The sequence below is a fragment of the Contarinia nasturtii genome, unplaced genomic scaffold, assembly GCF_009176525.2.
Source record: "Contarinia nasturtii isolate CC-2019 unplaced genomic scaffold, AAFC_CNas_1.1 Cnas_scaffold_285, whole genome shotgun sequence".
In the NCBI taxonomy this organism is placed as follows: Eukaryota; Metazoa; Arthropoda; class Insecta; order Diptera; family Cecidomyiidae; genus Contarinia; species Contarinia nasturtii.
The window spans coordinates 6473877-6489264 of record NW_022197640.1 but is presented as its reverse complement, the minus strand read 5'-3'; the positions used below and the strand labels follow the sequence as shown (position 1 = coordinate 6489264).

The 15388-nt window shown below is 33.1% G+C and overlaps 2 protein-coding genes across 5 annotated transcripts; one reads left to right on the top strand and one right to left on the bottom strand.

Annotated features, from left to right (window-relative positions):
* The first annotated feature begins 3406 nt into the window (after positions 1-3406).
* Positions 3407-6436, top strand: LOC116337553 (peptidoglycan-recognition protein 1-like). Of its 4 annotated transcripts, none has more exons than XM_031762213.1 (8): positions 3407-3594; positions 3837-4204; positions 4958-5057; positions 5299-5462; positions 5528-5689; positions 5773-5798; positions 5883-6030; positions 6116-6436. In XM_031762213.1, exons 2-8 carry the CDS (start codon positions 4138-4140, stop codon positions 6343-6345), a joined length of 897 nt encoding a protein of 298 aa, XP_031618073.1. In that variant the 5' UTR covers positions 3407-3594; positions 3837-4137; the 3' UTR covers positions 6346-6436. The 4 variants fall into 4 exon arrangements, with proteins under 4 accessions (XP_031618073.1, XP_031618074.1, XP_031618072.1 ...); XM_031762214.1 differs by lacking the exon at positions 3407-3594 and adding an exon at positions 3601-3746 and having other exon boundaries at positions 5326-5462; XM_031762212.1 differs by lacking the exon at positions 3407-3594 and adding an exon at positions 3601-3746.
* Positions 6437-6481: 45 nt separating this feature from the next.
* Positions 6482-14462, bottom strand: LOC116337549 (alpha-tocopherol transfer protein). Its single transcript, XM_031762206.1, has 3 exons — positions 14177-14462; positions 7547-8026; positions 6482-7451 (listed from the first exon to the last, which is right to left on the bottom strand). The coding sequence occupies exons 2-3, from the start codon at positions 7971-7973 to the stop codon at positions 6853-6855; spliced, it is 1026 nt and encodes a 341-aa protein (XP_031618066.1). The 5' UTR covers positions 7974-8026; positions 14177-14462; the 3' UTR covers positions 6482-6852.
* Positions 14463-15388: the final 926 nt, after the last annotated feature.

Sequence of the window (15388 nt, the reverse complement as noted above, 5' to 3'; positions counted from 1 at the left end):
TGTACGTTCAGATACTTACAGTAGAAGCTAGTGATAACTCGGTAGAATTTGTTGTACTGTTACTGTACAGACAATGGATATTTTGACTTCGGATTTAAACAATTTTTACATTTAAAATGTCAACTTACTTTTTACTGTTTAATAAACAGCGTATGTTGTAAATCTTTGATTAAAAAAACAAAAGAAAGAAAACTATTAGATACATTTATTTTTATTGTCAATCGTTGTAATCGTATTATGATCATTTGTTTTCAAATTGAGGGAAAGAGTATAAATAAAATTTATCCAAATTATATGTTGAGTCTTTTTTTATTCGTTTCAAACTGATTTCAATATTATGTTGCACGAGTAAGATGAAACAAACAAATACATATGAAAGCTTGGCGATTTTCATGTAGTTCGAATGCTTTCAATTAGATAAATAAAAAAATCATTTCCGATACATACATCGTTGCTGAAACATAAACAAACCTTAAAAATCGGATTGAAAAATTGGATTTTTTTTTCACAGTTGGACCCGATTTCAGGGTACAAGGGGTGCTCTGAGGGTTCAGAGGGTATGGTTGGGGTCAATTTTGGGATTTGGTTTTGACCCCATTTTGGTCATGGATTATTTCTGGGGTCATTTGTCACCCCCAAGGAGAGGTCATTGATCCTTCCTTTGGTGATAAATTTTTTTGTCTCTTCAAGGGCTATTACTTTGCCGAAGAAAGTATTCGAATATTTTGCGTCGTTTAAAAGATATAGATGACCGTATATAACCCAAAAAGGGGATTGGCCAGAGTATTCCATAAACAAAACAAACTTAATGCCGTTCTTTAATAACATGCTCCAAATGAAAATTGCTCTCGAACATGCAGTGAAAATAACACTAAATTTAAAATTTGGCGCGCTCCTTAGTTTCGATTTGAATTATTAAATTGCATTGATGTGCCCTTTGGAACTGAGGGCGCTCGCATCGAGTGTCTTACTTAAGTTACTTCCACTGCATGCTCTCGAAACGTATATTTGGACAGTTCAAAATTTTTCAGAACAAAAACGATAATACACATTCAAAAGAAAACGCACAAAAATCGACAATAAATAGTAGATGATGCTTGGGAAACCACCAAATGTCACCAAACTTCAATGTCATTGTTCTTTTGACAAGAGCGCTCCGACATTTCGCCTATGGAGCTGATTTCACAATCACACTACAACATTTTGTCAATTAAAATATAAGGCGATTTTCGGTTTCACAATCCATTTTAACTTAACAAAATCTAGCCGATAAATCACCGTGTGCAGAACTTCGAGCTCGATTGAAATGGTGACTGTTGTAAAAAAGTAAATTGCCGATGCTTATTTTATCATTCCACCAATTCGTCTAAGTAAGGGGACTTATACGAGGGTTGCTCCATAATTTTTTTTAAAAACATATATAACACAGTTGTTTTTTGTCGAAAATGGTTTTATGGTTTTTCAAAATATTCCCCGAGATGATCGATACACTTTTGCATTCGATGAAACCATTTGTCATAGCATTCGTGCCACTCCGAAACTGATATCTCCAAAACGTGTGTTTTGAACGCTTCAACTGCTTCTTCTGGTGTCGAAAATCGTTGACCACGTAGTTTTTTCTTCACGCTTGGGAACAAAAAAAAGTCATTGGGTGCCAGGTCAGGACTGTACGGTGGATGACCCATCAGTTCGATGTTTTGACCGGTCAAAAATCGAGTAGTTTGAAAAGATGTGTGAGAGCTCGCATTATCGTGATGAAGAATTATTTTGCGACGGTGGTTGTTTTTTCTTATTTCACCAAACACTTCGGGCAAACAAATGGTGGTATACCAATCAGAATTGACGGTCTTACGATCCTCTAGTGGAACGGTTGCCACATGACCACTTCTCCCGAAAAAACAGGCGACCATTCGCTTCGAAGTGCTTCTTGCTCGAACAACTTTCGTTGGGTTATCTTCATTTTGGAAGACCCATACAGTCGACTGCTGTTTCGTTTCGGGCTCATAGGCATATATCCACGATTCGTCACCAGTGACGATTTTATTAACGTCTTTTGAAGCACCACGATTGAATTTCTTGAGCATTTCTTTACACCAACTCACACGAGCCATTTTTTGTTCATCGGTCAATTTATGTGGGATCCAACGAGAGCAAATCTTTTTTACGGCTAAATGTTCATGCAAAATTGTATGTATGCTGTGGGATGAAATGCCCAAAGATGCCTCAATCTCACGGTAGGTCACATGACGATCTTCCATAATCAGTTTTCTGACAGCATCGATGTTTTGTGGCACAACAGCCGATTTTGGACGACCTGTATGAAACTCGTCTTTGAGCGAACTACGACCGCAACGGAATTCTCGGTACCAGTTATAAATTGTCTGAAGGGTTGGTGCTTCATTGCCAAAGGCCAAATGAAGTCGATCGAAACACTGTTGTTGAGATAATTTACTTCGAAAATCGTAGTAAATCATTTTACGAAAATCTTCACGTGTAAAATTCATTTTTTTGTTGAGTCGCAGTTTACCAGTCACTGTAAACAATACAAATAGCGTTCGTACGACAAAAGGTTCAGGGCACGAATACATACCAAAACATCAAACTTTACGAATATGACAATGGTTTACATCGGGCAACACTATAAGTACCATTTTAAAAAAAATTATGGAGCAACCTACGTAAAAAATGTTCAATTGATTTTTTAGGAAGGGATGTTTCCTCGCGAATGCTTGAAACGACACGATAATTCTGTACATGAAGAATGTCATAAATTGAGATACACATTTTTCGAATGGAAACGATCAATTATACGAACGAATTTGATTTTTTTGTTTATCAAGTCAGTTGTATTAATTCACTCCGCCAATTTATTCTTTAGCTTTTTTCAGTTGGACATGCGAGTAAGATTTCGTGGCTTAATGGGAGTAAGCTATGACAAGTAGTAGTATGAACTGATATTTGAAATTCGTATGCATAAAAAAACTTTTAAAACGACAAATTTTTTTTATGGAAATCGTTTTCAAGATGTAATAATAAATAAACATATAAATGTCTTTGAAAGAAAGAATTAAAGATTTTAGCAATACATGGTAAGTATTTCAATTAACTGATAGCAATAAAACACTTTGATTCCCGTTGAATGGTTTATTATGACTTGTTATGCATGTAATTCAACAAAATCGGGTAACAAAAAGCACATCAAAACGTCATGTGCGTTGACGTAGTTGTTTATAAACAAATTCAAATTGGTATCGCCGGTGACATTTTTCACACTTTCAAATATATATCACAAAGTTTATCTACCAATGAATTTCAAACATTGATGACATTCACATAACCGAGATGTTTGAAACCGAATTGTAATCAATTGGTATGATGTGCGGCCAACTGTCACTTTAAGACTAGGTTAACACATTCGTTGCTGCAATTAATGTCAATGACGAGACGTTAAACGAAAAGTTGATAAAACATTATTTTTTTATAAAATTTATTTGTTCGGTTATTTTTGAATATATTATTTATTTTCATTTTTTTATTCGCTTGACTAAAATCTGTTACTAAGATAAAAAAAACATCATCACGTATATTGAACATGTAAGTTATCAAAATGTCTTATCATTTGTTCCGATATACATTGCCGGTCAAATACACAAAATCATAAATCGGTGACAGTCAGTTCAGTTTGGAATTGAATGAGCGTTCAAGTGCCCATTAAAAACTTGAAAATACCGAAGTCCAAGTTCAAAGTAAATATATCGTTTAACTAAAAAAAAAACAACAAATATAGTGTGATTTTTTTTGTAAATTTCTTCCTTTGAAAATTGTTTGACTGACAGTAAAAAAAGCAGCTTGTTGTGAAGCGGAGGAAAAAAATCACTTTATGTGCAACCTGAGCATGGAAAACGCATTTTTGTTAGTGGTGCCGGACGAAAATTACGGAAAATTCCAACATATTCAACAATTGATCGACTAAGGGCAGAAAAACAAAACGTATAAATACCGTTCGGATTTTTTTTTTTAAATTGACACAAATGTAAGCCGTTTCTTTTAAACAACAACAAAAACAAGCGCTCTCGTCCCAACAACACACCTCTATATGGGTTAATCAACGTTTCCATCAACTCTTTTCGACTTCGTATGGAGCGATCAAACAAATTTGTACATTTTTTTCACCAGAATCAGTTCATGATGAAGAACGACAATGGTAATTTTCGATCATTTCATTATTTACATTTTACCTCTATCATACAGTTGAACACTATCGGTTACCAGCTCATAATACAAATTTTAAAACCAAAAAAGATAATCTATAACTCTTAACAGAAATATATTTTCTCTAGATTCGATGTTACGCCCTTATTATTTACGCCAATGTAACACACATTTGATCACGTCCTTATTGTTTGTCTTATCGCTAGAATCACACAATGAATAGATTTTTATTGGAGTACTTGTGTTAAACGTTGATAAAATGCTAATTGAGAATAGCATTCACGAAGTAGAAAAAGAAAGCCAATGATTGATTGTAAATATGAAGGAAAAAAAAATATGAGACATGCAAACAATTTTGATAAGGTTTTCTTATCAATCAGACATTGTCGCTCCAAAAAAACAAATCCATTTATTTTATTTATTTTCACTACATTACGTACACATCTTTTGTTTTTGGCAATTGATGCAAAAAGATGCAATTCCATTGGATTCGATTTTTGTTTGAAAAAACGCCTTAACTAACTATTTCCAAGATTAAAACTCCAACTGTTTGAAACTTTTTTTTTGGCTCTTTAAATTAAATGGTTATAACAAAGATGGCGTTTTTATCGTGCTTTTTTTAAAATAAAACTTCGACTCAAAATAAAGACGGTACCGCTTAAGTACTTTTAAAATGTTTCGATTCACATGAAAGTTTGTTTATGTTGTCATGATAATGTTGTTTATTTGTTTTATTTTTTCAAAGAATTTCCATCCAAATTGGGATATGAGGACTTGGACTTGGAAAGTGGATATTACGATAGCAGTAATTATGAATCAACAAATGTTGGATTTTTTGGGCAAAGGTAAAATTGCAAAGTATCAGATATATTACCAAAAGAGACTGTAAATTTATTGCCAAACAGACACTGATAACATTGTGCTTAGCATGCAATACTGAGTTTGTGTGTATGAGTCAGACATTTTAAAGTATACGTAGACACAATCTCGGCATGAATGAGCTAAGTTTGTAAAGCGAAAATTTTACAGTCGTTGTTGTTCACATACGAAATTCATGTCATATAAACGTTAACAATCTTAATTTAGATCGTTTATAACTCACCATTTAATTAGAGATGTTGATGATCGAACTCCTTTGCTGAATAGGCCGCATCGTTTGCGACCAAATTGCATAGATGCCCGAGTGTTTTCACTTGGTGTATTATTTATTGGTGGCATAACAGTTGGCACTTATTTGCTTCGTCAACAAGGTAAATTGTTCGTTAATCATTTTATATTGACTTAAATGTTGTATTAACATCTGAATTTGTATTAGATCGTCCATGGCCAATGACTACTGCGGGCGTATGGCTTGATTTGGTGACTCGCGAAGATTGGGGAAGTGAACTTCCTACTGGTCGTCGTCTTTCAAGCAATAATGTATCGCATGTACTTCTACATCACACATCCACTGAGAATTGCTGGGATTTATCAAAGTGTAAACATTTCCTTTCGATTATTTTTCTATTATTTCCATAACTTTCATTACTTATTGATTAATTTCTATGTGATTTACCATAGGTATAATGTTTCTGCACAATTATCAGGTAAATCCATTTGGTAAATAATAATCATTCATTGCGAGAATATCGTTTGCTTATTTATTTATTTAATATTGTTACGTACTTCAGAAAATGTGGCACCACAAAGAAAACATCGATATTCCGTTTAATTATTTGATTGGCGGTGATGGTCGAGCATATGAAGTGAGAGGATGGTCTTTTGAAAGTGATCATTCGCCTATTCACCGAAATACCAGTTTGTCGATTGCTCTTATCGGTGAGTGTATATTTTTCATTTTCGCATGTCATTGCAATGACACAAAAGATGCTGTATTTAACTGAAATTTATTTATGATTTGTAGGGAATTTCACCGAAACAGTTCCATCTGTAAAACAACTCAATGCGGTATGGGCTTTATTGTTGGAGCTAAAGTTTCAAAAGAAAATATCCAGGAATTGTCATATCGTAGGCGTAAGTGAACACAAACGAGCACATCATGACGGCGCTGCTTTATTCCGAGAATTTTCAATGTTTTTAACTCGACAAACATCTAAATGGGAGTGTTGGGACGAAGTTTATAGCGTTTATTAGACCAAAATCATGACAATTTTATTCATAAACATACATTTTTTTAGAGATTTGGTTTTTCATACTGTAAAATAAACCACGACTAAAATACAGATTTTTATTGTTTTTATTTTTTATTAAAAAAGAAATTATTTTTATATCCACATTTAGAACCTAAAAACTTCTTGAAAACTTAAGTCAATGCCAAAATATTTAGATGAACAGGATTGTTGTTTGTTGAACAGAATGGTCAAATGTGAGTTAAATCTCACGCGGTGCTAATTAATAGTGTCTTATACGTCAAAATTAATGATTTTATTCATATTTTGCTATTTTAAAGTCAATCATGTAATTTTTGGTGTGTCACATTTCTAATGCATTACACACATTTCTTAAAAAGTTTTGAAAATAAATGTTGATCTTCATTAATTTTAAAATTTATTTAAATATACACATACAAATTAATACAATTTGGCATATTTTTTTGCCGCTAAAACGTAACCGTCTATCTAGACATGTGTGCGCACAAAACTAATCGACTTCCAATTTTCGAAAAGAGCCTGAAAGTGAATCAAAATTGGCTTGCATCGAATTCATACTATTTTTGTTCGTGTTATTGTTGTTTTTATCATGACGCCGTACAATGCCACGATCGGTGTGCAAGATCATTTGATCTAAAGCTACTAAAACGTCACGTTTCGCTTCCATTTCCGATGTCCAATATTCAATCATTTCATTCATGGGAATATTACCACCTAATTCAACTGGTAAACATGATTTATCGACCTTTTTATGCAATTCATACATGTTTGTGTGCACTTGGAAGCGATCCTTCATTTTGGCACTAACTTTTGATTTGGCAAAGTCGAGAACAAATTTTACAGCATGCGGTACGTTAATCAAATGAACGGCTTTATGACGAGCTGGCACCGATTGTTCGCCCCAGTTGAGAATGCGCGAAAAATCGCTCGGACTCCAATTGGTAATATGAGCGGCTGTTATTCCCGTGATATCGCATATATGTGTGAAGCCAAGCACTTGATTTTCGGGATCTTCAAGTAATGTTTCGAGCGCAACAAAATGTGCCTTTGCCATATCATAGCTGGTATAGAGTTTTGGATTGAAACAAGCTATAAATGAAAATTGCATAATTTATTAATTGACTGATGAGAAGATTGGGTTCAATAAAAAAAGAAAATGAAAACGATTCTAATCGAAGACTTACATGCACGAACGATGATAACACGACGTCCATGTTGATCGCGAACTGGTGATACTGTTAAATATCCATTGGTCAAAATTTCATGTACAGATTTGCTCTTATAGTCCAAATTGGCAGTCATTTGTGGGAAGACACGTTTCAAATTCAAATATTTTAAAATAATCTGTTGTGCCATTGGTACGCTGAATTTTTTTGCACGCAAAAATCGCAATAGGAAACGATCATCAGTGCGTACATTTTCAATATCTTCATTTTTATTTAGCCAATTTAATAGCTGTTCCAAACACTGTTCACGGGCACTACGATCTTCACGTAATTCCTTGCGAGCGGTTTTTAATGCCAAATCACTCAACTCAAGCTCTTTGTCCGATTTATCTTTAACGTCTATTTTTGTACTTCGCCAGGTATTCTTTAAAATATCGGCTGCCATTTTTTATTCCCTTTTTCCCCAATTTAGTTTTTAGCACGCACAAATTCGGAACACTGAAATATAAAAATAATAGATATAACCATATTGAGAATGCGATTGAGATTAGAATGCCATTTTGGGTTTGAATAGTTAAATTTTAAACTTGGAAGAGAAAAAAAGTATATGTATTGGGCTGTCTGTAGTAAGACCATAAAACAAATTGAGCATTCTGGGATTAATAAAGAGGTGCGCAAAAATCATCAAACATATAAATAAATAAATACAAATATGCATACACAACAGATGTTCGAGCAGACAGGGTGGGATGTACGAAGTTTTTTTTTTTTCAACGAAAACTTGATTCTAATATAAATGCGATTCTATTCTCCAAAAATTTATTTAAATGTTATATTATCAGTTATATTTTTATTAAATTTAGATTCGTATCATCATATTGTCCAGTATCTGATTTACGTCATGTGACAATGTTTCAAACAAAAATAGCTAAATACCAAATAAACACCATGTAGACTTTGAACATTGTCTGAACGCAAATTATAACCTTGACTCCCAAGATCTATGGGCGGGTGTAAGAGCTCATAAGAAACTTAACTTGATCTTGTGATTATTTGACAATACACAGTGAAAAAACGCATGACAATCGGTTTGTCGCAGCACAATCTTATGTTCCAAACAAAATTCAAGCTGGAAATTGCATCTCTCACTATCGATTCTGACTTTTCTTCTTAGTTTTAATTCAACAAAAAAAATGGCCTCTGAACAAATTGCATGCAGAGCCGAATTATAAAATGTCATCAATCAACTAAAACAAATTGGCAGATAATGATCGCCATTCGATGATGAATCTGTGTATCCAATAATGGTATATTAAATAACGTCGGAATGCCTAATCGTCGCAATCAACATAACAACAACAACAACAAAAAACGACGAAAAAAAACGGCTGCGGAACAGAAAGAGATAATATTTGTTCGACATACTTTTCTACGATCATTTGTACATAAATCAACTGATCAAAACTAAATAAATGAGCGAACAAGCGACCGAGTCAACAAACAAATGAGTAAAATATACAGATTTACCAAAACCCCCGAAAAAAAAGTCGAAAAGAAAACGAAAGTTGCTTTTCATTTGAGAAATACTTGGACGGGTTTAATACACTTTTGCTCTCATGAATTTTGCGCTCGTGCACGCATCTCGCGATCATATTTTTCTCATTTAGCATCGAACGCACACGAAAAGAAAAAAAAAACGATGAAGCAAATCGAGCAAAAGAAGAAAAGAAGCCGGTGCACTGCATACCGGAAAAAATATCGGTCGTACTAAACTGTTTCGATCAATTGAAGCTAAATGAAAGAGAAATCGTATTTGAAAAATGAGAAAGTACCAACAACCAGGCAACAATTACAAATGATTAATAACGGAATGACATTGCGTAAATTTAGGTATTTTTTTGGTGTCCCAGCAATTGCTGATGACTTAGCAATGAAAATTCTTAACATGAAAACATATTACGTCGCGCAACAATTTTGTTTTGTGTAATTTTTTTTCTTCTTTCGAATATATGACCAGATTGGGAAAGCTAATACACACAATTTTTTATAGCAGGAATTTCACATAGTAATAAAAAACCAGAATGCCGTTGGCACATAAAGACCAATAAAGTAATAATGCTGGCTATTATTTGTCAATACAATGACTAGAGATCAACACCTTTTTTTATTTCTTCAAATATATATTCATTTCGGAATAAAAAAAAAAGAAATAGTTCAATACATTGTGGCAATTCTTTACTTTTTATTTTGTATGAGATAATTATTGACATATCAATAATGGATTTTTAGACGCCTTGCGGCTAGAGAGAAAGCAATTGGATTCAGACAGAAAGGTATGTGGTGGATTTTGAAACAAATATCGTACAACCAAAGGAATTTATATAGCCGAAATAAGAAAAAAAAATATCCAAATCATGACGCGCCGAAAAAATTGTTGGTTTGCATAGATTACATAATTTGATGCGTGCCGCACTTGTGGCCAATCGCGCTCGCGCGCACGTTCAGCACATGAATTTGGGTTAATATTATGCGAAAGTGTTGTTTTATCTCAAATTTTGTCAATGTAAGGTTAATGTCAATAGGATTTTTTTTTGCATGATGTATTAAGGTGATCCAAGATGAATCGCGATCAATGTTTTTTCATGGCTTTTACTTTGATTTGAATGGAAAGTAAAACATCGTTATTGTTCAAAACCATTGTTTTTTTTTTGGATGGACTTTTTATTTCCTTAGCATATTCGAATGTCCAATCAATCTCGATTTTGTATTGCATTCTTAACATTTTGTTGATGATTCAATGTGATTCTAGGTTTTTTTAGATAAAATGATTCGACGAATAAAACCTTCTATAATTCAATAACTTATTTGCATAATTGTTTTCGTCTATATTTTATGATGATATTCAATCATGATGACGGTGTTGGAAATTACGTTGTTCTTGATAAAAATGACCGTGTCATTTGCATATCTATTTCAGATGAATTCAAATACGTCCTCCCAATTTTTTGGATGAACTTCAATTTCTTTTAAAGAACCACAAAAAAGCAAAAATGTTCATTGTTCAAAATGTCATACTGATTCAACAAAAATCAAAAATACATAAAATGTGTGAAGTTTTCCAAATGTATAAAATCACCTTGTTTAAAGGGAAATGAACTTGAGATAAATGCACAATGTATGCAGAAATTGCCTTTCAATACACGATACAAAGATATTCATACACAAATGTTTTTCAAAAAAAACATGTAAATTTTCTTTTTGCATCGCATAAATCGACGACATGCACTCATACATTGTCAAGTTGTTATAATTTAATGAAAATGATCGTAATGAAAAATCGAGTCGATTATTGCATAATGAAAACTATTATACTATCATATGATCATGCACAAATACATGTCCAATTTTATGTTGGCTCCATTCGGAAAAAGAGATGGAAAGTACGCGACACATTATCAAACTATGTTCGTTGTGTGTGCACTGACAGTTAAATATTCAACTGGATTTCTTCTCTCTCTCTCTCTCTCTCTCTCTCTCTCTCTCTCCCTCTTTCGAAAATGGTTTTCTGTTCATGTATCGCGACTAGAAAAGTATATATAAATCGACCAAAAGGCGAGCAAGAAACAAGAAAATCATTTTCGCTTAATTCACAAAAAAATATGAAAATAAAAAAAGGAAAAAAAGACATAATTTACAAACGTGAAATGAGTTACGACAACCTAAAATGACTCTGTTTTTTTCTTCTCTTTCACGACGAGTAAAGTCTTTCGCGATGGTGAGTTGTAAAAAAAAATTTATGATATTGGAGATGACAATGGTACAGCAACATATGAGCGTACACAATATACGACTTAGCTATGTAAACTGAATAAATTTGACGATGTGTGTATACCAAATATGCGATTGCATAACATTCGCTTAAGATATTATACACTGATTGGAACATAAAGTGATGGCGATACACGCAAATGAAAATTTAAAATCATGAACTTAAAAATTGGCCGTTCTCAACACACAAATGTCATTGTTCGATAAACCAATGTTCAATGATTTATTTCAAAAATGGTGACCAGATTAATTATTAGAAGTCGTTTTATTCCCTCTCCAAAAGGAAGTCAGCTATTTCAATAAAAATTGTTTGGAATATGTGGGCAGTTGGTGATCAATGAACATTGAAATCGTTTGGAAATTGGCTTTTTACGATCAGTTTAGAATTCGTGACGTTAATTCACCATATTTGTACATTTAAAGAATTCATATATACATATAGATATGTTAGGTACCGATTATGTTGTGAATCGATAACTATGGACTTCCGTTAAAACGTACAATTAGTTTGTTGATTTTTTTAAAGACAAATTTAATCTTACGATGATTTTTGAACGAAAAACCAAAAATCGATGGTGAGTGTGTTTGAGCTTGAATTGACCATTGAAGCAAAATTTACCATAGATTGCATAAATCGAGTTAATAATGACGAAAAAAAAAAACAAAAACAACTTGGATCCGCTCTTGCAAAGTCCAAAATTATACAAAACGCATCACAGGTAATGCTAAAGCAGTTCACGGACAAAAGGCACATATTTTATGTCTAATGTCTTGTTTATGAACCGCTGTTGTAAAAATCATACGTGATCTACTTGTCCACCGTTTGATCATCCGTCATTTCATCATCCGTAAACCATTATTGCTAAGACAATTCATTTTTTTTGGCTGGGCAATTGTTTTATAGCGAGTTTTAAAAGTGATTTTTTAAATGCTTCAAAATACCTATACGAATCAACGCATACGTCAAATTATTGAAATGAATGCCGTTATTATTCATACTATCGGTGTAATAAAAATTATTATGATTTTCTTTTTTTGGGTCAACACTGAAACTTTGAGATTTATCGACTAATAATTTAACATTACAGCATTATTCAACTATGTATATACAAATGGCATTAACTTCTAATTTTCAAATAAATATTGAGAATCAATTTGCAGCCACTTTCTTTTATATTTACACGATAGTTTAGCGAACTTTCTCAATGAGAGAGGAAATATATGAATCGGCTGTATTGTGACAGTAACCATTTTCTAGAACAACAAAAAAACGAAAACCAAAAGCGTTTGCATTGCACAAGGAAATGATCAATTCATTTTACTAAATATGCGCTTTGGTAATTACAATCATCACCGTTTTTGTTTGAATATTTTACACATCGATTGTTAAATAAATATGCAAATCTGGTGAAATGTTGAAATATTGCTTCCGAGATTCCAATGAAAAATTCGATTGAATCGCGCCTTAGTAATTAAATCGTATATTATGTATGTTTGTGCATATCGTTAATATATTAAAGAGGCGTTTTATGAATTTCATCGGAGCTCACGTGGCGAAAAACGATGTTTGCACACATGTTGATGAAAGAAATAGAGCATAGTAATTAAGAAAACAAAAATTATATCAGCCGAATTATGTATGCAAACGTTTAGGATTTTATATCAAAATGCGGTGGAGACACTACTACGCATTCAAGGTCATCGGGAATGCTTCATTTTTGGATATTTTCGTACCAAAGCATAATATGTGTGTGTGTGTGTGTGTTTTTTTTTGCGATAATACCCATAATATTATGCACCGATTTTTTTTTGCTAACTGTACAATATTTCTCTCTATCAACACGGGTTGGTGCCATTTTATGTAACTTATTAAATCATAGTTTGATTTATAGATTTAATACATGCAGTGAATAAAGTGCCGCGATCAACTCAACTTCTGTTCGTGCTATTGTGGCGGTGGTTTTACATTTATCTCAATCGATCAATACGATTAATATTATTGTTGGACGATGATGAAATTAAATATGATGATAGTGGATATTTAATGTGTTAAAGTATTCTTCGATTAACCAAAGATGAATCACACAGGTGGATTTTTTTGGGATGTTGGAATATCAACTGAAATGAAGCTTATGTGAACTAAAATCATAAAACTGTTTCACTGTTTGAAAAAAATGAATGTTCAGTTGAACGCGTTCAATGTTTTATTCCTTTGCGGTCATCGAAAATCCATCAAGTAATTATTGTTCAAATTATTTTCACCGAAACAAATTGATGGCAAAGTGTGTATGTCGCTTGCAACAAAGTTACACTTTTGCAATACTTTTATACCGAATAAAACAAACGAATAACAAAGCCCAGCGTCTGCCATACAAAATGAATCGGTAAAATGTGAAGACCAATGTTTTACCAAAACAAAGTTGTATTGTCTGGTTGTGTAATTAGCATTTTTATTCAGCAAAAGGAATATAATCAAATTTATTTTATCATGTTGATGTTTCAACAGCTCGCACTCGAATATGGCATCACTTTTAAAACGGTCGCGCTAATATTGCATTATATGAAATACAAAAATTACTTTCCACACTTAATTCAAGCAACACAACTGCTATATTTCCATTTCAAGAATCTGATTACGATGATGGTCCATGCCATCTTCAATTTGAAAGTATCCAAACATATATGAGCTTTTCATCTAATAATATTGATGTGATTTGTTTTTTTTTTTCTTGTTCTTTTATACAATTTTAATCGACCACCGAGAAAAAAAACATTCTTAACACTCCAAAAAAAATTTCTTCTTTTGATTATAATAAGTACCTTGTATTTTTACAACAAAAAATGATAACGGTAATTCCAGCGTGTTAAATTTGTGGTAATGATAATTTTTTATGAAAATTACGAAAATAAATAGCGCGTCCTACACTCTCTTATAACGTAAACAAAAAATGTTCTCACAACGGTCACTTGAAAATGAAACTTCACGAAAAGAGAAAAAAAAGTCAACCGCACTATTTAGTTTATGATCTCGTTATGAATTGGTTGTGGAATTGTGAACTGATCGTGGCTCCGAACGTTTTTGGATTGGCAAAGTGAGCCGCTACTTCGCCTATTCTCGAAAAAATAAATCGATGAATTTGAATAAATAACAACAACAACGGTGACGACGACGATGACGACGTCGACAATTATAATCATGAAATGTTACGTATGGCATCCCACCATTGGCGCAGCTTTCGCATAGTGGCTCATTGAATTGTTTTCATCGGTAGCGCGTGTTGTTTTTGTGCTGCAGTACATTTAGCGTTCAATTTCATATGTTGTGCTTCCCCTTCTTCGTTCGAAAAACAAAAACGAAGGAAGAAATCAAATGTGAATGTGTTAGCGGTGTTATGTAGTCTTGTTGTTTTTTTTTCTTCTTTATGTGTTCATTTTATTTTTTATAATTATTTACGCCGTACAAATCAAGCAGCATAATTTGACTCTATTCGAATGTCATGGGAACTGGTCAACACAAGAGTTAAATTTCAGTTGACTAAGTTCATTTCAACTGTGATGGGATGCAAACGGGCCAAACATTTTGACGCCATCTGACTGCAAATCGATTTGATTGTATTTGTTTTCGATATTTATTAGATCCTCCAGTCATCAGTTTGAAACGATTGTACGTTTAAATTCGAAAATGTTCATTCCACCTGCATTCCATGGTGAATGTGTGTCAAATAAGGTATAAATTGCATGTCTCCTTTAGTTTTCCTTATGCAATCGAAAAATTATTTGCAAGTGCCTGTCTGCCTGTCTACATACAAACACTTTATCGAAACGAATGCATGACATAACAAATATCATGCGATACGCGCGCGCATATTTTCATCACACATACAGCACACACTCAGTTGTTCTGATGTAATAAAAATTATACTTTTCCAATAATAAGCGATTACACGATATGAATTGCACCAATTAACATGTGTGCAGCCACGAGATTTGATTCGCGAGTCGATGTGAGAATGTTCAATAGCCGGGACGCTA

Coding starts and splice junctions, on each gene's coding strand:
- LOC116337553 (XM_031762213.1), top strand. CDS start 4,138: ATGGAGCGATCAAACAAATTTGTACATTTTTTTCACCAGAATCAGTTC. Junction 5,058..5,298: donor GTTGGATTTTTTGGGCAAAG/GTAAAATTGCAA, acceptor ATCTTAATTTAG/ATCGTTTATAACTCACCATT. Junction 6,031..6,115: donor TTTGTCGATTGCTCTTATCG/GTGAGTGTATAT, acceptor TATGATTTGTAG/GGAATTTCACCGAAACAGTT.
- LOC116337549 (XM_031762206.1), bottom strand. CDS start 7,973: ATGGCAGCCGATATTTTAAAGAATACCTGGCGAAGTACAAAAATAGAC. Junction 7,452..7,546: donor TGTTATCATCGTTCGTGCAT/GTAAGTCTTCGA, acceptor TTTCATTTATAG/CTTGTTTCAATCCAAAACTC.